Consider the following 25,347-nt stretch of genomic DNA (forward strand, 5'->3'; position numbering starts at 1 on the left):
GAGGTTTAAGGGAAAAGGGCGATGAGTGGGTCGTTGACGAAAGAGAGAATGATTTGTTAGGGAATTTTGCCACTGTGTTTGTGTGTGTCACAGGATGAATATTATCACTGTCAGCATGCAAATTGCGTTATGCAGTACAGTATGTAATACATGCTGCATATAATTCCTTGTATAAGCTGTGGACACACATATGCCATTTGAAAATACTTGTGGCCTGTATGTGTTTAAAAATATACACATTAATAAAAATAGCAAAGCTTTGAATGTTTCGAAAAGCTTTAACAGAAGCCTTTGGACTGCATATAACAAGAAACATAAAGCTTAAACAGAGAATATTCAATTCAGTTATTTATACACCACTGCAATACACAGTGTGCAATGTTGCAATGCCTTTTTACAGAAAACATGTGAAACCTATAAAAAATAAGCATTCCATAAGGTAAAAGAATGAAAGGCTAAATCATTTTGACAGTGCTCTTTTGTCTAAACACTGTGTACAATTTCCTTAATGTTTACATGTATTTCTGACAGGGACTATCATATGTGGTATCATTTGAAAACTTAGAGTCTCTAGTTTCTGAAGAAGGGCACCATTTGGCGTTTATCGTACATAAAATAACTTATTTAGGCTGAAATTCATCATATCCCCATGTCATAGCCCCTTTAAAATCATGTGTGTTTATAATCATGAACATTTTTCATAACGCTCAAATATGTCCAACATGTTCATGTTATATATCAAATGAAAGCTCTTATTCTATGGAATATAGATCTCCAGTTGGATTTATTGATGTTTTACCACAGATCGAATGCAAGTCGAATGAATTATGATGTATGAAATTGATATTTGTAAACAAACAACACATCCATCGAATATCTAAGCTAATAACAGCATTCCACCATTACACTTAGCCACAAATGCTACATAATCTTTTTCGTTCGGTTGTTTTCTACAAAAGTGTCCTTTTTCCGTAATTTCCACCTGAATTTGGCATACCCAATTTTAAACAGACCCCGTAACCACATACAGTGGTATAAATGGAATATTTTGTGTAATTTCAAAATTGCTTGTAACATAGCTGAAAGTGCATGTAACCAGCGAAACTTACTCATGGTGTTTTGGTCCACCTCCCCTGTTGTTAGGTTTAGTTTAGTTAGGTAAAAATAGGTTTAGTACAAAATACAAAATATTTCTACAAAATAAGTCCATTCCTACTTCTCTTTGTGGTTTTAAAAGTTAAATACTCGTTTCCAATGTTTACCATCAACGTGCTGCGTCAGCAATGTGACATAAAAGCTTGGATAGTTAAAAAATCAGTAAATATCTGAAGCTCTGTCTATCCACCTGAGATATATATTAAACAGAAGCTCAGACTCTGACCTCTATGTAGACCCCTCATTTGTCCAAAAAAAAAAACATTTTTCCTCTATATGTTGAGACCTGTTGGAATCAAGAACAATTGTCTGCAGGTTCCTGGGCCCCTCAGGCTCAGAGTAATACACTTTCAAGAACAGACTTTAGAAAAAAAAGCACCTTTATTTTTGTCGTTTTCATAGGACTGACAACACATACAATAATGTTTAACACTTTCAGTAGTGTTTTATGAATTTTGGAGGGTTTCCTGGAATATGACACAAAAATTATGTATTTACACCACTGTATGGGGATATGGTGTGCATTTAAAATTGGGTTTGCCAAATTCAGGCGGAAATCCAAAAAATGGCCCAGACTTAAAGAGGTAAAGTCCTGAAAGAATGAGTATAGCACTAAGATACAAATACAAATAAAAATGTATTATAAATGTCTAACAATGACCAATAATACTGAGTAACAACATAAGAGACATTAAAATGATATGAACAAGAATATATATTAAAAAATATCAGTCACATAGATATATTTCTGTAGCTGATATTTGGGATACAATTAATAGTTTATTTGGCAGGAAATAATTTCTAGATTTAAGTTAAGTATTCATTAAGGTATTGAAGTCAAAGGAATTCATTTTTTATTTTCCTGTTTGTGCAGGAAAGGTGAAAATTTACCAGAGGGTGTAACTGTGGAGGGTGGCATGTTGCGTTTTGGTAGGCCCCTCCGCTTGACAGATAAAGGAGCCTATATCTGCACAACCACCAATGTAGTGGGAGCTGGGAAAGCTGAGATTGAATTAAATATATCAGGTAAGTGTTTATCTCACATTTTCAGTTTTGTCATTTAGTGCTCAGTGCTGACATCTAGTGTAAATATTGTGCAATGCCTACAGTATGACAAATCAGATCCATAAAGTTATCACTGTGGTCTATAAACTTCTGTTATCATTTACTCATCTTCATGGCACCAGTAATGAAAAGCTTTCTGAAATAATTTGATAATTTAAAGGCTTATGTTTAAAAAATGTATTCAGTTAAATTATTATCCTAACTGTGCCGTACCGGGAGATTTATCTCCATTGTTAGGTTGTTTTTTTAAACTTTAAGTATGTCACACCATAGGACACAACTCACGACGTGTTTAGACCACACCACTAAATCTATAATACACTGTAAAAAAATGAATTCTCATAAAAAACGGTAATATTCTATACGTTTGGGTCACCAGAAATAAAAACATAAAATAGCTAACTGGCTTACTGTTTACATTTTATGGTTTTCTGTTGCCAATTGTTGCAACAGTGCATTCATGTACTATGGTATCAGATGTGTGGTTTCTTCTGATGCTGCTCATCCAATCAGAGTTTAGCATCGGAATGATTTGGTTTATTTAGTTCGTTTATTTTATAAAGGTAATTTACAATATCTACATGTTGTGTGCATTTCTGTTTGTTGTAGAATCATCTCTGCAAGGAACATCTGTTAACCTCATTCTAATGATTATTATTGGTGGTGTGGCTGTAGTGGTGGTTCTCTTTCTCATCATAGTGATCGTTTCTGTAAACCGCCACTATAAACGCAAAAACCAACAGCTGGCCATAGAACTAATTGAAAAAAAGTAAGGAGTATTTTTCTGAAAACTATTTTTTTTACAAGACTGATATAAATACTGTATACTAATTGCAATGATGTACACATGTGTCATTGTTTTTATGTGTTGCTGTCTTTCTTAGAGAGGAAATCAGCACACTATCAAGACAAGCCTCGTTTAGGAGAGTTCACTCCACTCCTTCGGAAAACAGATACTCGGTACACACACACACACACACACACACACACACACACACACACACACACACACACACACACACACACACACACAACACACACACACACACACACACACACACACACACACACACACACACACACACACACACACACACACACACACACAGGCTTTGGTTACTATCCCCGTGGGGACAGTCCATAGGCGTAATGTTTTTATACTGTACAAACTGTATATTCTATCCCCTATCCCTAACCCTATCCCTAAACCTAAAGATCATAGAACACTTTTTGCATTTTTAGATTTGTAAAAAATATTGTTCTGTACAATTTATTAGCTTTTTTGCCCCTGGGGACCTCAATTTTGGTCCCCACGGTGACACGAGTCCCCATGTGTTGGTGTGTATTCAGGTTTAGGTCCCCACCGGGATATACAAACATGAACGCGCGCACACACACACACACACACACACACACACACACACACACACTTAATCCTTTTAACCAATTTTGTCTTTTTATTATGTGACTTTTAATATTCCTTAAATTCTGTATATACATTGGATACAAATACCACACTTAGCAATGTCTGAATCATACTGCATTTGAAAAAAATGTGCAAGTTACATTTAATTAACATTTCAGCCATTGTCAAGACTTCGTTAGATATCATGAACGACCCTATATCACACATTCCTTTATACACTCTTACAATAAGGAACACGTGTACTCTAATAATTGTGAGAGTGGCTTCCTAACAAGATTATTAAAACAGTTTAAGCCCTTTGGCAAACAATGTATCCAAGACCTGTACATGGGTATTTTTTATAAAAATAGTTTTTCCTTCTTCGTTCTAAAAAAAATCGCATCCAGCCATCCACACGAAAATGCAAAATACGTTATGAAGTGCTATCAAGAGCATGCCAAACCAACAGGTGGCGAAATAACCCTAACCGTTCTGGCCAATCAGAAGCCTCGATTCTGACATCAAACAAAGGAGATAGCGGCACGCACTCCAACGTCATACACCAAGGCTGCATAAGAAATCGCATACTGTGACAGTACGTACTGAATTTGAATAAGTACCTACCTATTGGTCGTTAAAACAGTACGTTCTATATAGTATGAGTGGGAGTAGTATGAATACATTTCAGACATACTACGTCGCCATGTTTTATGGTCATGTGACCCATATGCTCTTTGACCTATGACGTTTTAACAACATCCTACACATGAGCGTTGATAAAAACATAATTTAGTCATGAGAAATACATTTATTGGCACGTACATTAAAAACGGGCGTCCGCCTTAAAGTTTTCCGCTATATTTATTTGATTTGTTTTTGAAATTTGACCGTTGCTCAGCTCCCGTGGCATCATGGGATAGATAAGTTTCCATCCGATCCACACTCACGAATCTTGGTGGAAGTAGTAGACCATCCGGGTATTTCTCGCCTACTTTTTTTTTGCATACTTTCGGACATACTATTCATGATTTATACTCATTTTCGCCTACTATATAATGTGGAAGTAGGAGATTTCGGACGCAGCCCAAAACTCCGGTTTCTAAAAATCGAGTGGATCAGGTAGTACGAGCCATAAATGTGTATGGATGGCGCATAGATCTGGGGCCTCATTTATAGAGATTTTGTATCATAGATTTCATACTTAAAAAAAGTTTTCAGATTTACAAAACCACACGTACACCAAAACCTGTGCAAAATTCCCTTTATAAATCCCAGTTATGGGAAGAGTGTGTGTACATGTAACTCCACCCCATATCCTCCGCAAAATAACCATATGTGACCCTGGATCACAAAACCAGTCTTAAGTAGCACGGGAACATTTTTAGTAAAAGACAAAAATACATTGTGTGGGTCAAAATTATCGATTTTTCTTTCATGCCAAAAATCATTAGGATATTAAGTAAAGATCATGTTCCATGAAGATATTTTGTATATTTCCTACCTTAAATACATAAAAACTTTATTTTTGTGAGTGGATGGTCTGCCACAGTGCCCCTGATTAACAACTTCAAAGGCAATTTTCTCAATATTTTGATTTTTTTGCGCTCTCAGATTCCTGAGTTTTAAACGGTTGTATCTCAGCCAGATATTGTCCTATTCTAACAACTCAAATATCTATAGAAAGTTTATTTATTCAGCTTTCAGATTATGTAAAAATCTCAATTTCGAAAAATTGACCCATAAGACTGGTTTTGTTGTCCAGGGTCACATATATGGAGCCTACAGCAGCTAGTTTTATGCAAAATGTAATCATATCATTCCACATGCTTATTTCTGTCCACATGACAGTACAAGACATTGTGAAGATATGAGCCAATAGACCACTCTACCACCGGAAGAAGTGGCATTGCTTCTTCAGCTTTGCCTGTCAGCAGAAGACTGTGCATACATGTATCTGCACCCTATCTCCTCCCCGAAATAAAAGCCTAGTTTTAAATTCAGGCATGCATAATGTGTACTCTGCACAGCACTCAATAATGATGAAACAAACAGAAATAATCACAGTCAAATTAGACTTTTAAGTGGTGCTTAATCCACCAATAGTTCAAATTCATCAAAAATAAAAAGTTTAAGAAAGTTTACGGAAAAAATAACAGTTTTGGTTTCAAGAGAACACAAGCTTTTGCTGGTTAAGCATCTTAGTACAACCTTTTTTCTTTTGCGTTAGAAAACTAAATATTACTCCTTTAAACAACCTTAGGTATAGCTATAAGTGTCCAGATTTGTGTGTGTGTGTGTGTGTGTGTGTGTGTGTGTGTGCGTGCGTGCGTGCGTGCGTGCGTGCGTGCGTGCGTGCGTGTCATTTTGAGCCCCATTATGATTGTTTGCTCTGGGCCTTTTACATTAGTACTACAGTGGTAGTGCCATTCTCTTAGCAGAGGGGAGACCGCAATCAGGAGCAAGTAGCAGAGGAGGCAGCAGAGGGCATCATTCACCCTTAATATCCTCTGGGCCTTTTACATTAGTACTACAGTTGTAGTGGGTTCGCCTACACCAGGGGTCTTCAACTACTTTTCTTTGAGGGCCAGATTCCAAAAGTATAAATTAGGATGCGGGCCAGTTTTTTACCATATCCTCATGTCTTCTGTTATTTTGCATTTCTGTTATATTGCGTTTTGTTCCTTTTATACAGTTTTTGTTGCTGTTACTTATAGGTCATATATTAAAATTGCATCCAATATTTGTGCCTTTTCATGATATTAAATTAAAAGGGATATTGTCTTTTTAATTGCATTTTGTGTTGCTTTACCCAAAAATTTCTACTAATTTACACCGACAGTCCTCCGTACATCCAAGATGTGGGTGGCATTGTTTTTTCAAGAAGATATTTATGAAGATATTTGGTTGAATTAATTAAAGTTTAATCAATAAAAGTTAAATCAATAAAAGTAAAAAACGCAAATACATTCAACACAAAAGTAATCCCTGCCTCTTGTGACGTTAAATTAGCATCTTATAAAGCGAGTCAATTGATCTGTGCAAGAAACTGAATGCTATTATCATATCTTCAGGTGAATTCCAATCACATTCATGTGCCCCACGCACTTATAGGGCAGATCCTTTGTATAGTGCGAGTTCTGGGGGAGATGAACAGCTGTTTTTCGTAAATATAGCCATTATTCATAATGAATGCAGTAATAAAAAAACGCAGTTTTCCCCTTATCTGAGACAACCGTTCACGTGGTGTACCCTTCCTACAGTTAACCTACTTTCAAGGGCACAAAACGCATTTTAGCACGCAACCTATCGCGTGCGCAAACCGATTGCCTGTGGCCGTGCAATGCATTGCAGATTATAACATTGTAAATAACATAAAGTTTCTTGGACTGACCGATCAAATCGTTTTATAAGACGTAAATCATTATGAGCCGCAGGAATTACTTTCGTATTGAATGTAGCAGCATTTTGGACTTTTAAAGATGTGGCATCTCAACTCAACTCAACTCAACTTTATTTATATAGCGCTTTTACAATTTTCATTGTTACAAAGCAGCTGTACATGAGACACATTGACTACAAGCAAAACAATCAAAGTTATACCTGCAAAAACAAGAAAAGGTTGAAAACACAGAAGACAGACACACCCACACACAAAACACTCCACACACACAACACGCACACGCACCAACACACACAGACACAGAGACACACACACACACACACACACACACACACACACACGTACGTACACAGACAAGTACGCACACACACACACGCTCAGTGAGAGCACACATTTAGGATAAAGGAGAGAGAAGCACAGGTCAAATATAACAGATAATAAATTCCTATATGCAATATTAATTAAGTAAAACTTTAAGATTCTAAAGCAGCCCCCCCGGTCAGGCAGATAGTGCAAAAACAGTATGCAAACGGTGGCGAGGAACCCAAAACTCTAATCGAGAAAAAAAACCTCAGGAGAACCCAGGCCCAACCAGGGGATTCCAGTTCCCCTCTGGCAAAAGCTGCTGCCTCTGCACAAGCTCCAGAGAACTTGCACAACAAGGCTAAATAAAATAAATAAACTTAATAATAAAATAAATTATAGTTTAAGATTATCATTAATAATCTAATAGCATTTGAAGTTTTGTGGTGAAGACATGTCAAGAGACCGCGTCCTTCTTTATCCAGCTCTATCATCTCAGCTCTTGTCAGGTCCCCACTTCCCATTCTCCGCTCTACCATCAGGTCAGGCCATGAACTGCATCCTGCTCGCTGTGGTAACCTTGGAACAATGAGACAAGACTGGCTGAGAGTAGAGTACTGTTCTGTACTCTTTGATGCAACAAGTACATCAGTTGTGTTTTTGGTTCCGGTTGATCTAACTAATGCAGCCTAAACCCTCTGAAGATTTATATTATGGAAGAGTAGTGTATGCAAGATTAAAAAGATGCGTCTTTAGTCTAGATTTAAACTGACAGAGTGTGTCTGCCTCCCGGACAGTGCAGGGAAGACTATTCCAAAGTTTAGGCGCTAGATAGGAAAAGGATCTACCACCTGCACTTGATTTTGAAATTCTAGGTATTACCAACTGACAGGACGCCTGAGAGCGTAATGCACGTGAAGGACTGTAATACAAAAGGAGTTCATTCAAGTACTGAGGAGCTAAACCATGTAAGGCTTTATAGGTAATAAGCAAGATTTTAAAGTTAACGCGATGCTTTATAGGTAACCAGTGCAAGGTTGACAGAACCGGGCTAATATGTTCATACTTTTTTGTACGTGTAAGAACTCGAGCTGCCGCGTTTTGGACCAATTGGAGTTTTTGTAATAAGCCTGCAGGGCAACCACCTAACAGTGCATTACAGTAATCTAGTCTTGATGTCATGAATGCATGAATTAACTTCTCTGCATCTGAGATTGACAGCATATGACGTAGTTTAGATATATTCTTAAGATGGAAAAACGCAATTTTACAGGTGTTGGCGACGTGGCTCTCAAATGACAGATTACTATCGAATAGAACGCCAAGATTCTTTGCTGACGACGAGGGTTTTATGGAACATCCGTCAATAGTTAAACAGTATTCTTGGTTGTTACTTATAGCAGTTTTCGGTCCAATAAGTAACACTTCCGTTTTGTCCGAGTTCAGTAATAAAAAGTTGTTACTCATCCAGTTTTTTATATCGACTATGCATTCCATTATTCGATGGAACTGCTGTGTTTCATGAGGCTTCGAGGAAATATAAAGTTGGAGGACGTGCATTTTTTAAAGCACTTATTTGAAATGTTAAGGCGGGCCAGGTAAAGATGATTGACGGGCCGCATTTGGCCCGCGGGCCGCCAGTTGACTAGCCCTGCCCTACACCTTTAGACTTTCAGTACACCCGACCCTGATATCACACATCATCTCTCAATTTTGTCTTCTTTTACAGGACACAGAATTTTACAAATGATCAAAAATAAATCTCAGTCCACTGTCTTTTTCTTCTTTCAAAAGGATGACACACATGCTTTGAGAGTCGAGGGGACTTTACGGACCAGCCTCTCCTCACTGGTTTGTCTCTTTTCAGCTGACATTTGTTTCACATCCTATCATTTTTATTATGCGTATTGTACTGTTGCGAGACATGGTATATAGGTGTAATAAAATGTTTGTTTTTTTCCAAATAAGATCAATTTAAAATTCAACTCTTGTGTTTGTTTTACTGACACCTAAACATTCACAGGATCGTCCTCGCTCTAGGGATAGTCGTTCCACTTTGGGAGGATTGGATTCGCTTGGCCGTCCTGCAATTTATAACACTTCCAGAAGAGGTAGAGACAAAACGATGGAGAGAGGTGACAGAGAAAGCACTCGATTGATGATGGAATATGAGCAGGGCAGTAACGTATCACAGGTATGTGAAGTTATGTGTGATTGCATGTGTGATTGCATGAATACAGCATACAGTAAAAGCTCTTTTTTTTTAAACAAAATGGTTAGTGAAATATGTTTACCATTTAGAAAAGGGTTGTTCCGATACCGATAATAGTATCGGAAATGCCACCGATTCTTCAAAATTCTGGTATAGATGAGTACTTGAATCCATGTACCGATCCGACACCATTTTCTTAAACAAGGACCTAGTTACAGTATGCCCGCTAGCTTTGCTTAACGCTGCAAATGGGAAATCACTTCTTCGCTGCTAAGAATGCAAACACAGGAAGTTGTGCTGTGTCGTCACAAGCAACCACTCTTTAGAGCAACGAAGAAGAGATGAAAATGTGCTAGCAGTATGTCCGCTGTTTGGCAGTATTTCAGAATGGACTAAGAAAAATAAATATTACTGTCAAATGCCTGTCAGGTAATACAAATACTCTAGTTTACTGTATGTATTTGTTCATGTTTTATTAAGGGATAAGTCCGAAGCACACCATAAAATAATTCTATCAGTTCATACAGGGCTAGTAGTATATACAGCTGTATACAGATACACACCCTGGTATCGGATCAGTACTGGTATCGGCTGATACCCTGAACCCAGGTATCGGAATCGGGAGTGGAAAAAGGGTATCGGAACATCTCTTGAAAATCTCCTGTGGTTAAATTAGCTTAAGTAGTATAAGGAAATTTTGTATATTATTTTTATTTTATTATGAGGTTTGCCATTCTTGCAAATGTTTCCAACATTTCTGCCGGTTAGTTTACATTTCCAATAAATTAAAGAATAATATTTTTGTTGTTTTATGGTTGGAATTCAATTCAATATAATCAGCACAACAGTATGGAGGACTAAACCTGCAAAAATTATAAATAAATAAATGTATAAATAAATAAATATATAAACGAATAAATGTAATAATATGAAAATAAATAAAGGAATGAATGGTTTGATAAAACAAAATAATTCGTTTTAGCTATTATTGATCTTAGCTTTAACTTTTCTTTTCATTTTTTAAATTGATTTATTATTTTTTGTGTCCATTTTTTTATTATTTTTTATTATTATTATTATTTATTTTTAGATTATTTTATTTATCATTTCCTTTTATTTTTACATTTATTTATTTATACGTTTATTTATTTTTTTATTTTTTTATTATCGCATGTATTTATTTCCACTTTTATTTATTTATTCTTGAATTTATTCTTACTTTTCTGTGTCTTGTATGATAATTAGATGGGTTGGTCTTGCCTACTATTGGTTCAGCGTAGATTGAAGCGTTTGATCGATTACTCTTGACTTGTTTTGGACTAACGTCACGTCACTCACTGATCGTTTGCTTCGTGTATAACGTTAAGTAACTATGGCGGGCGCACAATTAGCTAGAGAGTTACAGCATTTAACCAATGAAGTCGATAACCATGCATCAAATGACTGTGTGTCATTTAGATTAGGTGCGCTTATTGATGTTTTATTACAGATTGACGGCGAGATAAATGACAAAATTCTTCAAAATCTGTGCGAGTCAGGGGGTGCTAAGGTGGTGACCAAGTTCCGGTTACAGGTCCTCTACCAAAGAGGTGCATGAACGACCTCAGCAGATTCGTCGATTCTGAAAGCACAAGACGACTTGATATTAAGATGTCTAATAAACACAGACTTTCTTGTTACATGATTTTGACATTCTTGTTAAGATTGCAAATTATTGGTATGATCGCCCGTAACGGCTGAAGCGAGGTGAAAAATAAATAGAGCGATTTGACACGGGATTCGTACCCATACAATAAAGCGAGGCAGCGTGTCACTACGGTAACAATCACACTAAGCTCTTTCGCAATGCTAGCTGCTGCGGATCTTTGCAATAATATCAAGATGTCACACAACAATATGCAGCTGGATGAATCAAGGGAATATGCCCGTCTTAACTTGTGACCTCTGTGTTATTTATCTCTTATGGAATGTAGTTTACGAGTACCGTTTAGTAACCACGTCTTTTTAGAAGGAATGGTTTCCATTTGATGGCCCCTGTAGTGAAAGAACGATGCTCATTACTACCGTGTTAACTTGTGACTTAAGTTCACTATGTCTTAATTCATTTACATTATGTTACATCATGTTACATTAAATCTTTACGCTTTTTCTAACCGAAAGGCTGCTTATAACTATCACTTTGACAAAGCGTCAGTTTGCGACTTCGGTTTACAAGCTTATCTGTGTAGTTAAACCTTATTACATTTTGTGCTTTATGATTTTCACCAGTTGAACTGTAACGCCACCATAGCACCCTCTGACTCGCACAGACTTTGAATGTGCTGCAAGAGGATAACAACTGAGGAAGAACTTTGTCATTTATCTCGCCGTCAATCTGTAATAAATCATCAATAAGTGCATCTAATCTAAATGACACACAGTCATTTGATGCATGGTTATCGACTTCATTGGCTAAATGCTGTAACTCTCTACCTAATTGTGCGCCCGACATAGTTACTTAACGTTATACACGAAGCAAACGATCAGTGAGTGACGTGACGTTAGTCCAAAACAAATCAAGAGTAATCGATCAAACGCTTCAATCTACGCTGAACCAATAGTAGGCAAGACCAACCCATCTAATTATCATACAAGACACAGAAAAGTAAGAATAAATTCAAGAATAAATAAATAAAAGTGGAAATAAATACATGCGATAAAAAATAAATATAAAAATAAATAAACGTATAAATAAATAAATGTAAAAATAAAAGGAAATGATAAATAAAATAATCTAAAAATAAATAATAATAATAATAAAAAATAATTAAAAAATGGACACAAAAAATAATAAATCAATTAAAAAAATTAAAAGAAAAGTTAAAGCTAAGATCAATAATAGCTAAAACGAATTATTTTGTTTTATCAAACCATTCATTCCTTTATTTATTTTCATATTATTACATTTATTCGTTTATATATTTATTTATTTATACATTTATTTATTTATAATTTTTGCAGGTTTAGTCCTCCATACAACAGACGGTAAATAAAAACATTTAAAAAACTTGATTTTATAAAGAATTCCTTGCACATACTTATCATTATTGTATATGACATAAAACATCTAACATTAAGAATGTTATGTTTTTATGCTTTATTAAATCAAGGCACATTTATGCCATCACATTTCATACATCTCACTTTCCTATCCAGGAAACCCAACTCCTCCCTCCTCTCCATCCCTCCTCCTATACAACAGAACAGACTGTTGAAATTAACCGTTCTCGTAATGGCAGTGCCATTCTCTTAGCAGAGGGGAGACCCCAATCAGGAGCAAGTAGCAGAGGAGGCAGCAGAGGGCATCATTCACCCTTAATATCCGCATATCCAGTTCTTACAGATGAAGAGGAAGGAGATTGTGTCAGCCCCACAGATGAAGATTTAAGAGTTCGCAGAGGCTTAATGGAACATGATGCTTTTGAAAACGGAGGTAGCGAGACAACCAGTTCTCTGATATCAGAGGCACTATCAAGTCATTTTGAACGTGCCAATGGGACACTACGGCCCAAGTCAAAACCCAATAACATTCTGCTCCCAGCCAACACAACTCTGCTGATTTCTCCCCACAGCCCACCTATTCACAAAGCGCAGATCGTGTAGAGATCCTGCATCATTTGTATGTTTCATTAGACCAGGCATACATTTTTCAGACAGGGTTTCAACACAAGTGGATATGAAACAGAAGAATGTGTTCCTCTATAATATCACAATCCAATGTGAATGGATTGTAAAATGGATCTGTACATAATCTTTTTCAATACAGAACTAACACAACCTGCTATTTAAAAAAGAAGATATTTTTTAATTCAAACCACTTGAGTACATTGTCAAAACTGTGGACTGAATATCAGGACAGAAAAGAAAGGTACTTCTCAAATGGTACCTAAGTTGAACTATCAACCATTTGGAAACTGGTCCTTTTGAGTATTATGGGGCTTACATGTGTTTCAGGTACAGTCTGAAGATCACCAGAGTTAAGCTCCCTTGTGGAACCAGGGAATGGATTTGCTTTTATTATTTTTTAAGGCTTCATTCGATTCACTGTTGTGGGAGAAAACACTACATTATTTCTAATGCGTCTGGTCAGTTAATTCTTCACTGTGACTTAATGTTTGTAATCCAGACATCATGTACATCTGATGTTCAAAAAATTGTTCAATATGTGTCTGTTGTTTATTTTTTATCTCGTTGTGTATGACAAAAGCCACTGCATGAATAGTATTAATGAAGTATTACAGATTGCCTGCATTAAAACAATTTTAAGTGCTGTTGCATTCACAACATGTCATTATCGTTCTAGAAGTGACATTGTCATTGTTTACAACATTTATACTTCATTATGTATTAATACTTTATTTTAGTTTTGCTACACTTTGTTGTGTTAAAAGTTGTTGATGTTACTGCTGAGAACTAAATACAACAAAATACGAATAACAAAACAAATGCTTACATGGGTCGTGATGGTAATTTTGATGTAATCAGTTCACTTGAAATCACTCCGGAAGACAACGCTGGTCCAGAAGAACTTCCTGTTTCAGTTTTCAGTTTGACAGAACATAACCAAATCGAATTTTTATCTCTAAGGTTTAATTATATATACAGTATGTGTGTAAAATAAATGTAAACATTCTTTAGTACAGTGCATGGTGTGGCTTTTATAGTCAGTTATTAAATCAACTCTATGCAGTATGTGTCCAAGTTAATTTAAAAAAACACAACATTGTTTGCTGTTTTTCACACTAGATTTGAACAGTCTGGGGTGTGTTAATGATTAATCTACAAACTGTTGCCACCAAAATAGTAAAGTAGCTACAACCTTGGTAATAGTCAAGGCAAAATGAGTATTATTGACCATATGACCATATTTATTTGATACTGCTTTATTAACAACAATGGCATTAACTGAGTCATTCTATAATTAGGGGTACATTTCATATCAACCTATAAGTGAAGAAATCAGTGTGTTTTTTTGCTAAATATTTTACTTTCAAAATTAATTAATTGGCAAGCTTAAGCTCAAATGATAACTTAAATATTTAAATCAAAATAAACATCTGATTCATTATTTTGTCAAATGTGTTACAGACAAAAGTTGTGTCATAGAAGACATGAATGAAATACTAAGCATTTGATAAAACATTTGTTTGGAAGTTCTTTAGTCTATTCTTCAGTGTGGTTGTTTGTCTAACTGCTTTGAAAATATGAATTTTGAGCTGGATAATTGATATTCTGTGGGATAGTATCATCAAGGATGATTTTTTTCCTCTACATTAATCCACATTACGTTGAATTTAGAGTTATTCAACATTATTATGTCAGACCTTGCTCTCTAAAAATGTCCCCCATCATTTTTATTACAGTTCAGCCAACATTTAAACAAATTATGGCACAAAAATCCCATGTACAGTTGACAACAAAGTAACACAGTTGACAACAAAGTAACACAGTTGACGGGAAGCATTAGGAAAAGAAGAGAGAAACCTTGCTTTATGATAAAAACCTTATTTTTGATAACAAATCTACAATCTGTCAGATGCAATTAAGGCATGCCACTTTTCTCGTTGTTTCTTTAAATATGCAGCCCTTTTCTCAGGATCAGCATCACGCCGAGCCCTGTACTGGCGCTGCTTCTCAGCAGCAGATAACCTCATCTCTCTAGACCATGTCATGGTCCTGCCTTCTTGTTCATGATTTTCTAGTCTTGTGGCAGGATCGTGACAGATCCCTTATGTTTAGTGTGAGAAAGTCATGGTTTGTTTATCATTTGACATGCTATGTGCTTCTCTCAACGGTTTGTGTGGAGAAGAACCCAAATGCAGGCAGCAGCGGTGAAGGGGTTAACAAATTATTTTTTTAACAAAAATAAAACACAAAACAAAAACCCACAATGGGGTAACGAAGACAGGACTAATATAAAAACAGAATCCAAAATACTGAGGGGGCAAAAACAGCAGGACAAAAATAACTAAAACTTAAACACGACACAACGTCTTACCAAAACACAGAAGGGTAACAAAGGCAGGCCAGGGTAAATAACAAACACGTACTTCACAGGCAAGGCAAGGAATCAAGGACACGAGCAAAACACACCGCCATCTACAACCAGGTAGGTTCAAGAACAACGATCGAGCACAGGACAATGAACACGAGGATATTTTATAGGGAGACAAACAAAGGATAATAAACGAGGGGCAGGTGAGGAACATGAGACACGGCAGGGAAGCAATACGGGAAACGAGAGGGGCGGGGCCAATGACGAGACACTAGAAAGCACATGGCATGTCAATGATAAACAAACCATGACTTTCTCACGCTAAACATAAGGGATCTGTCACGATCCTGCCACAAGACTAGAAAATCATGAACAAGAAGGCAGGACCATGACAGACCAGAAATTACTCTGTTTTGAAATAGTGTATAGCATAATTGATAGGGCTAAAATTACATATGTCATCAGGAAACTGTCATTTCAAATCACTGAAACATATCAAAATGATCCATGAAATTATTATTTGTTAATATGAGTAGGCTATAGGGGTAGAATGGAAAATATCTATAATGATGTCGTTAAGTCTAGCTAGAGTGTAAGGATTTATTCAGTGTATGGATAATATTGTTGAGTTAATCCCTGTATCATTCAAAATTTTAATAAGAATAGTTAAAAAATGGTTTCAGATCAGTTGACTTCTTCCCTGATAAGTATAACTCAAATCATGCATTTATGTAATTACTACCTTATTACACTTTTATATATTATCATTTAATTTCTGTGTAGTATCAATTTAATCAAGTTAATGTTTTTTAAGCAATGGACTTAATAAGCATAAACCCAGTAAACCCTTACAACATTGTCAGCCGTGTTATTCCCTGTCAACAGTGTTACACTTGATGGGTAACATAGTTGACAGGTAGCATAGTTGACATTTCCTCCATTTTAGACCCATTTTAGGCCCTACAGACCTTAAACATGTCACCATATGACCTTGATCAACTTATATTTCTATGTACTTTCTTTACATTAGTTGATGAACAATTAATCCACTCCATATGCAGACAATCATTTTGATGAAATATTGAAGAGGAGGAGTTGAAAATTACCACACTGTCTTCAGAATTCCTGCCAAAAAGGGCGTGGCATCACACATTGTTGATTATTTGAATTTGGAGCAAACCATTGCTGATTTATAGGGGTTATATAAATGGGTAACATAGTTGACAAAGATTTCTCGGACACACACAAAGTGAATAAATTTATGTTTATTAAGGATTCAAATATTTTTAAAAACACGTTTATCATGTTTTAAAGATTATTTTGAACAAATAATGCTGAAAATAATATACACAAACATGTCTTCTAGGGTTAATTTTGAAGAGCAAACATGAAATGCATGAAATCGGACAGCACAAAAACTGCAAATTCCCATATATAATTTGCATTTTTTGCTAAATAAATTAAAGAACTTGCTAACTTTCTTTATTAAAAGAAAGAGAAATATCACCTAATATAAAATTGGTCATTGCTTGAAATGAATATTTAGTCAAATTGATAAATACACCCCATGGACATGGTATGTACCCGTAATTATAGAATCACTCAACTATATGTTGGCGATGCGTTTACAATTTGTGAAGGTCCTGTGACTGTACAAAAAGCTGCCAATTAATTATAGCACTTAATATAAGCACAACTTAAAGTGATAGATCATACAAAAATGTTCTGTCATCATTTACTCACGCTCATGTAATTTCATACCTGTATAAATTACTTTGTTCCGATGAACACAAAGAAATATATTTGGAAGAATGTTAGTCATATTCAGTTTCAGGACATCATTGACTACCATAGTTGGAAGAATTAAATGGTAGTCAAAGGTGCCCGAGAACTCTTTGTTTTCCTAAATTCTTCAAAATAGCTCATTATGTGTTCAACAGAACAAAAAATACAATATTTTTTCTACTATGGTAGTGAATGATGTCCCAGAACTGAAAATTGCTAACATTCTTCCAAATATTTTTCTCTGTGTTCATTGGAACAAAGACATTTATACAGGTTTGAAACAACGTGAGGGTGAGTAAATGATGACAGATTTTTCATTTTTGGATGAACTATCCCTTTAACCCACATGTGAGGGGACTTTTATTTAGCCAAAACGGTCTGTCACCAGCCATTTTGTTGACTCTTCACTATGGCGAGCTTCACACATCGTTGGTTTTAATTCTAGTCGCATTCGCTTTGGAATTTTAACGCCCATCATTTTTATTTTGCAAGTCTCGACGTTTTTCTGATTTATCCGGACTTGTATTTGATGTGCAGTTTCGTACAATAGCCGACTGTATCTTCAGACAGTCGTATTTATTTTACGCGATAATATATATTAGCTTTTCGTGAGTGCTTTAATGGTCTGGATACAACGTAATTGTTCCACCTGACCATGCAGAATATCTCGGTGATAATGCCACACAGCAAAGATTAGTATCATATATCGTTGTAGTTGCCACTCGCTTTTTTTGTAGAAATTACTTTTTAAGATTAGAAAGAAAGAAAACGGGAAAAGAAGGAAAATTCCAAACAGAGGTACAGTATTTCGTTAACCTGCTCAAGTCATCATCAGCGCATTTTGATGCGCTCGTGTCCCCTTGAAAGAGTATAAGTTTATCGAATATATAAATGTATATGCGTATCGTATTGGTCACAGATGTTTTTTATCAGTCTTAAATTATTTGTTCGGCCTGTAGTGCATTTTTTGCTAAACTTTACGAGCATTTGTACATTAGTCTCTAAATATTATATATATTTCTCTTGTACCATAGATTCTTGCGTAAAAGGTATAGCAGAATCTAGCAGAGACATGTGAGAGCACAGAGGCTTCTAGTGTTGCACTGGACAACAGAAGCTCTCACTTTTACCTTAATACATAAGCCTAACGTTATTTGACCAGAGTGGCCAGTTAAGTTAAAACCGTTGTAGATATATAGCAGTACCATTTTATTATTGTCCAATAACAGAAGTGTTACATATAATAAACAACGTTTGTTTTTTTTTGTGAATTTTTGAGTAAGTATTATATTCAAAGTTAGACATCATTTTTGGACAGTTTTGTGTCATATTAATATATTAATATTATGCACCAGCCTTAGAAATATATAAGCATCAGCCTAAGAAATGTATATCCGTTGACCACTAATTTTCGTCTTGTTTTGTACATGTTATTAATGATTACCCCTCCAAGGGTTAGTGTCATATGTTAAAGGTGATGTGTATGAAATTTAGCGGCATCTAGTGGTGAGGTTTCAAATTCTACTCACTCCTCCCTGACACAGCATAAAGATTAGAGGTCTGCACGGGCTTTAAACGAAAGCCCGAACCCGGCCCGTACCCGAGATTGTTTAACCCGACCCGGCCCGACCATTACAGTTACATTTTAAGCCCGAACCCGAAGTGCGTTTAACAGCAAGCTTTGTTGAAATGTGCTGCATTTTATGATTGCTTGCGATGATAATTAAACAAATAGCGACATGTAGGCAAACACAGTTTCATCAAGGCACGGCGGCCCCCTCAGCAGTGAAAACACAAGAAAAAATAAGAAATAGCACAGACTTTCCAATAACGAAACTTTGCTGTGGGTGAACAGGTGTAAAAGTCAAAAATCATTTTTGAACCCTCTGGAACTGTTGGTTTAAGCGCCGTCCTCCTCTGATTAAAAGTTAGCCCAGCTGCACTGAAGTTCCTCTCGCTGCGGCTGCTAACGTCACTTGCAGGGATGCTGAGGACACTACGGGCCAGTCTTGACAGTAATGACAAGATCATAATTCTTCCAGAGTGCAGCTTTCCCTGCATCATTTGGAACCATAATACATTTTCCATCGCTAATATTTTGCTTTATCGCACTCATCTTACCCTCACCTGCTGTGTTGTGACGACGAGGACAAGAGCGGGAGCACGTACGCAGAACAGTTTATGCGAAAAGTGTGTGTTTTCTCTCGTGTTGTTTTGTGGTCACAATGCAGCAAACACGCAAGCACACGCCACGGCATGCATACTTTGTATATATCCTATATATTTTTTTAGTTACGAACCCGACCCGAACCTGAGGCTATTCATTAAACATTAACCCGACCTGAAGCCCGCGAGTTTTTTGGGCCCCGTCGGGCTCGGGTCGGGTTGCAGACCTCTAATAAAGATGCCGTCATGTTTTCTCCTCTTTGCCGATGAAGATAATATATTTACGAAACACGTGGCGAATTCAATGTTAGGGGGACCCAGGGTGTATGCAGATAGAAATAGCTAATTCTAAGGTAATAAAAACTAACCCTTCATTATGTAAGGCCTTTATACACATCTGAAGACATAGTTACATTTAATATTATATTGCATTTTTGTAAAATAGATCCTCCAAAAAATTACACATTAGACCTTTAAGCCCCTATCTAGCAGGTAATTAGTGCTTTATGTACTTTTAATGATAACATTCTTTGACTTATTCTTTAACGAACAAGCTAGTGTGCATATTTAAACCCTTTCTTTTCTTTTTCCAACAGTCATGTCTTTCAGGAGGGGCGTTGTCAGGCAGAGTAAGTTCAGGCATGTATTTGCCCAAGCATGGAAGGCTGAGCATTGCCTTGATGATGTCAGAGTTTCACGTGTGACATGGGATGGTCCCCTGTGTGCTGCCAATCCGAAGTTCATCGCTGTCATCATTGAGGCTGGAGGGGGCGGAGCCTTTCTTGTGCTACCGCTAACCAAGGTTGGCATAAACTTACCACAATACGAAATAGTGTTTATAACAATTGTTATAATGTGCCGTTGAGGGAGCTCAATGTTATATGGGTAACCTCTGCTCTACGTGATCGTGTCTGATGAACTTGTGCAACTAGTACAATTCTGATTGATGCTATGACACCACGTGACGTGTGACAGTGGACACCGGAAGCTTTAAAACAGAAGCAGAACACAGTAGTCTTAGCTTCTTCTCTTCAGCAAGTTCTCTGTCTTGTGTTTCTTTGTGAGAGTGTGAGATAGAGCCTGAGATCTTATGTCTTACGTCAAATGCGTGAGAGTGAGAGGCTATATCTTATTTGCCCGATTTTGGCATTGGAAATTTAGTTTGCATTGGGTATCCAAAGAAGGGCCTTCCTGCTTCCAAGCAAACTATCAGTAAATGGATTAGTGAGGCTAATTCATCTGCATATCAGGTGCGTGATTTGTTGTCACTTCTGGTTCGGGCTTACTCTACCAGGGGTGTAGCTTCCTCTAAAGCACTGTTATCGGATCTCTTCAAGAGAAGTTAAAGAAGTTCTTCAGGTGCAATCACACAGGGGTGTTCCCCGTATTGTAGTCATATGACGATGTGTCTCATTCCCATTCTCTGGGAACCAGGGTTCAGAATAAGTTCACCCAAAAATGAAAATTTTAATTTAATTTACCTAGCCATGCAACTGGTTTGTCAAATCAGCAAGTTGAACTGAGAACCAGATGCGTCTGGTTTGTGAATGAATTATTTAGTTTTATGAACCGGATGATTTAACTTACTGAATACGATAAACTTAAATCAAATCACTTTTATTGTCACATCACCAACAGCATGTGTGCCGTGGTGAGTGAAAAGCTTGGGAGCGTGCCCCAGACAGTGCAGAATACAATTGACACATTTAACAAATAACATACACGTTTACAATACATGTTTAACAAATAACATTATACACATTTAGACATTTTTATATAGATTTATACTTTCATATACAGTATATACACTAAAATAAAACAATAATTTACAAAAAAATATAAAAAATGTACAACATAATACACATAATCCACAATGAGTGGTTGTAGATGTAATGGTTGGTAAATAGATGTTGTCAGAGTATTATTGTGTTAAAGTGCAGTGCATGCTACATTGAAGTCCAGTTGGTAAATATTGTGGTGGTGGTGGTGAAATTAAAGTGCATGGTGAATGGTATAGACAGAGAGGTGTGCTGTGCGAGTGTCAGTTCTGAGTGTTCAGCAGCCTGGTAGTCTGAGGGAAAAAGCTGTCCCTCAGTCGGCCTGTGCGTGATCGGATACTGCGTAACCATCTGCCTGAGGGCAGCAGAGAGAACTGTCCATGGCTTGGCTGGCTGGAGTCCCTGATGATTCTCTGGGCTTTCCTCATGCACGGCCTGGTGTAGATGTCCTGGAGGGAGGGAAGCTCACCTCCTACAGTGTGGCGGGCAGTTCGCACTACCTTTTGTAGATCTCTTTTATTTCTACTATTACTGTTTCCATACCAGGCAGTGATGCAGCCCGACAGGATGCTTTCCACAGTGCAGGTGTAGAATGAGTGGAGGATGTGGGGACTCATTCCAAATTTCCTCAGGCGCCTGAGGAAAAAGAGGCGTTGTTGTGCCTTCTTCAGCACTGCATCTGTGTGTGCAGCCCATGTGAGGTCTTCAAAGATGTGGACTCCTAGAAACTTAAAGTTGTTGACCCGCCCCACAGGTGTCCCGTCGATGATGATGGGGCTGTGTTCTCTCTTCTGTCTCCTGAAATCCACCACCAACTCCGTGGTTTTGTTGGTGTTGAGTGAGAGGTGGTTTTCCTGGCACCAGCGTGTCAGAGCATGCACCTCTTCTCTGTAGGCCGTCTGACTGTTTAGAATGCCGATTTTCTCACAATGTACAAGTAGTTGGTAAAGGTGCAGTTTGTAACAGTTTTGCAGTAAAATATCCAAAAACCACTAAGCTAGTGTTATATATTTAGTTCAGCTGAGTACTTCCAATATCTCAGATGTTTCTAACTACTTATAAATCGTAGAGAAAATCGCCATTCTGAACAGTCACACGGGGCTGTGCAGTCGCCTGTCAATGGGATCATATCCGCGTTCCCCTTTGTTTCCACCTTTACTGATGCAGAAACCGCATGACAACAGTGTCGTGGACAAATGCAGAAGTAATGTTTAGCGTCTAGCAAGCCACTAACTTGTTTCGAGCAGTCACTTATTTATGGATCACATTATTCGCAACAATTATAAAACTTTACCTCATCTGCTAACATGATTTCTCGTTCCCGTCTGATTGATGGCCATCAGCAGTGGAGTTGAAGACAACAGATCCCATCATTCCACGCTCCTTCACAGCGTCATCAAGCTACGGCATTGTTGTTGTTTTGATCGTGCGCCCTCTAGCAGCGTTTTTTACAAACTGCACCTTTAATCAAATAATTCATGTTCTACTCATTTGTTTAGGTGTTAATTGCTATCTTTAAACACTGTAAAGAAAAAAGATTGATAAAAAACTTGTATAGACCATTTTGAGATACATTTTTGAGCATACAGCACCATCCTCATTTATTTTCATTGTATAAGGTGAAAGTAGTGCACACAAAAGTCATGTTATGTCATGTTTAATAATAAATTATAAAACATCATACAGGTTTGAAATAACATGATGGTGAGTACATTACAACATAATTTTTATTTTTGTGTGAACAGCTCCTTTAAAGGCTCATATGCTCCCTAAGCAAGCATTAAAATGGGTAGTTCGCTGTGTGTTTGATTTTTTATTATTACTCAACACAGGGGAAAGTGTTGGGTTCACTTACAGTGTTTCATGTTTTTACCACTAGACTGGTAGAGTGGATCAGAACATCCCTACTGTGTGTGGTCATGCTGCTCCAGTTCTGGATGTGCAGTGGTGCCCACATGATGACCATGTTATTGCCAGTGCCTCAGAAGACTGTACTGTAAAGGTCTGTAGCATTCCATACAGTCGACACCTACATTATTATTTACTGTCGTTTGAATATTCAGTGCAGTCATGGAGATCTCTGGGGCTTTACCAGTTTATAGAAGGGAGGACAAAAATGGGGATAGAAAAGCTATTAAAAATGTTTAAACCCCTGTCATGTTACAGAAGGTTTTAGTGGTTATGGTTAGTCACGTGGGTAACTTTGTTTTGGTAAGAGTGTTCAAACACAATTTTACCAATATTTTGTCACAGAGTTGTGCACTCTCCTCAAAGAAAGTTTCCAGTAAGAAAACACCAATTTGCTTGACAAAGAGCATTGTATTTCTGTATTAATAGATTTGGCAGATTCCTGATGGTGGTCTTATAACGCCCATGTCTGAAGCTATTGTGACTCTCGAGGGTCATAGTAAAAGAGTAGGCATCTTGGCCTGGCATCCCTCTGCTCTCAATATCCTGTTGACTGCAGGTAAGCTTATGTCAATGGGAGGATGTGCATGTACTTCACCTGCTCTATGCTAAACTTGGATTAGTCTGTTCTCTGTCACACTCTGTTTTGGAACTGTGTTCTAATTCTGGTGATCTTAATCTGGTATCCTAAACCCTCATTTTAGATGTTGGAGTTTGATGATCTTGTTTTTCGTAATGATTTGAGTTAAAGGGATATTTCACCGGCAAATCAAAATATCCTCACCCTCAAGGCATCCTGAGTGAATAATGCAGTCAAGGTTATAATACCACGTATCATTTTACTTCCAAGTGGTAGAATGGGAGTAAATGGGCGTCGACTTTTTGAATCTCTAAAAAGTGCATCCATCGGCCAAGAAAGTCATATTCACTCAGGATGCCTTGAGCGCGAGTAAAACCTGGGGAAATTTTGATTTGCCGGTGAAATATCCCTTTAAAGCAATAAAGATGTAAATAATAATATTTTGTGTCTTTTTAATTAAAAAAATAGTTATCCTGTCGGCACAATTCTATATTATATTTACATATAATACATATTACTATGCGAGGATCCTGTTTGTGGACTTCAGCTCCGCTTTTAACACCATCATCACGGACACCCTTCAGAATAAACTGGCACAGCTCTCCCCCCCACCCCTGTCTGTCAGTGGATCAACAGCTTCTTGACAGACAGGCAGCAGTTAGTAAAGCTTGGTAAATTCAAATCCAACACCTGCACCATCAGCACTGGAGCTCCTCAGGGCTGTGTTCTCTCCCCACTGCTCTTCTCCCTTTACATGAATGATTGCACATAGTGTTGTCACGGTACCAAAATTTCAGTAGTCGGTACCAATACCAGTAAAATTCCACGGTTCTCGGTACCAATTTCGGTACCAAAGCAAAACACAAGTACATGCTAATTGAAACACAATTTTATTAATAAAGCTCATTGTTAATATAAATGTATAGAAAGCAATGCCATTTTGTATACATGAAGTATAAGTTAATTGTTGCTGAAACTGTTGTGTGCTCTCTGGGGTCTTTCATGCTGATGAACATCCTCCTCTGTCACGGAATGGCAGAAAGAACCCAAGCGCAGGCAACGGCAGTGAAGGGGTTAACAGATATTTTTATTTAAACCAAAACAGAAACAAAACACCCACAATGGGGAAAACGAAACTAAGAACTATAAATAAAACAAGAGACTTCCCACGAGGGGGCAAAATGAAAACAAGACAAATAAACTAAACTCAAAGACACGACCAAACGTCTTAAATCAATACAAGGCACAAAACTCACAAAACACGAACAGGCAAGGAACAGGAACACGGGTAAGCACACGAACAGGCAAGGACCACAACACAATCCAGAACAACGCACATACATAATACAAGAGCACAGGACAAAGAAACAAGAGGGTATACATAGGGAAGACAAACGAGGGATAACGACATGGGGCAGGTGTGGGACATTAAACACTCAGGGAAAGACAACGAGGAAACGAGAGGAATGGGGCCAATGACAAGACACTGGAGAGAACGTATATTATTGTCAAACGGACAATAATATGTTTCTCTCCACACATAACCAAAGACTTTG

The 25,347-nt window shown here is 37.2% G+C and overlaps 2 protein-coding genes across 2 annotated transcripts in view; both read left to right on the forward strand.

The window, feature by feature from the left end:
- nectin4a (nectin cell adhesion molecule 4a) overlaps nt 1-13,856 on the forward strand; it is a 33,759-nt gene extending 19,903 nt beyond the window's left edge. The window contains exons 6-11 of the mRNA XM_057340120.1: nt 2,030-2,181; nt 2,830-2,989; nt 3,105-3,180; nt 9,123-9,179; nt 9,352-9,522; nt 12,736-13,856. Of these exons, the coding sequence (XP_057196103.1) occupies nt 2,030-2,181; nt 2,830-2,989; nt 3,105-3,180; nt 9,123-9,179; nt 9,352-9,522; nt 12,736-13,182 (1,063 nt within the window). The 3' untranslated portion in view covers nt 13,183-13,856. The remainder of the gene's footprint in view (nt 1-2,029; nt 2,182-2,829; nt 2,990-3,104; nt 3,181-9,122; nt 9,180-9,351; nt 9,523-12,735) is intronic.
- Nucleotides 13,857-17,752: 3,896 nt separating this feature from the next.
- The window catches only part of coro1b (coronin, actin binding protein, 1B), a 29,847-nt gene continuing 22,252 nt past the window's right edge, over nt 17,753-25,347 (forward strand). Inside the window, exons 1-4 of the mRNA XM_057340145.1 lie at nt 17,753-18,157; nt 20,122-20,327; nt 23,183-23,305; nt 23,641-23,770. Of these exons, the coding sequence (XP_057196128.1) occupies nt 20,124-20,327; nt 23,183-23,305; nt 23,641-23,770 (457 nt within the window). The 5' untranslated portion in view covers nt 17,753-18,157; nt 20,122-20,123. The remainder of the gene's footprint in view (nt 18,158-20,121; nt 20,328-23,182; nt 23,306-23,640; nt 23,771-25,347) is intronic.

This window comes from Triplophysa rosa, linkage group LG1 (assembly GCF_024868665.1).
Source record: "Triplophysa rosa linkage group LG1, Trosa_1v2, whole genome shotgun sequence".
NCBI lineage: Eukaryota > Metazoa > Chordata > Actinopteri > Cypriniformes > Nemacheilidae > Triplophysa > Triplophysa rosa.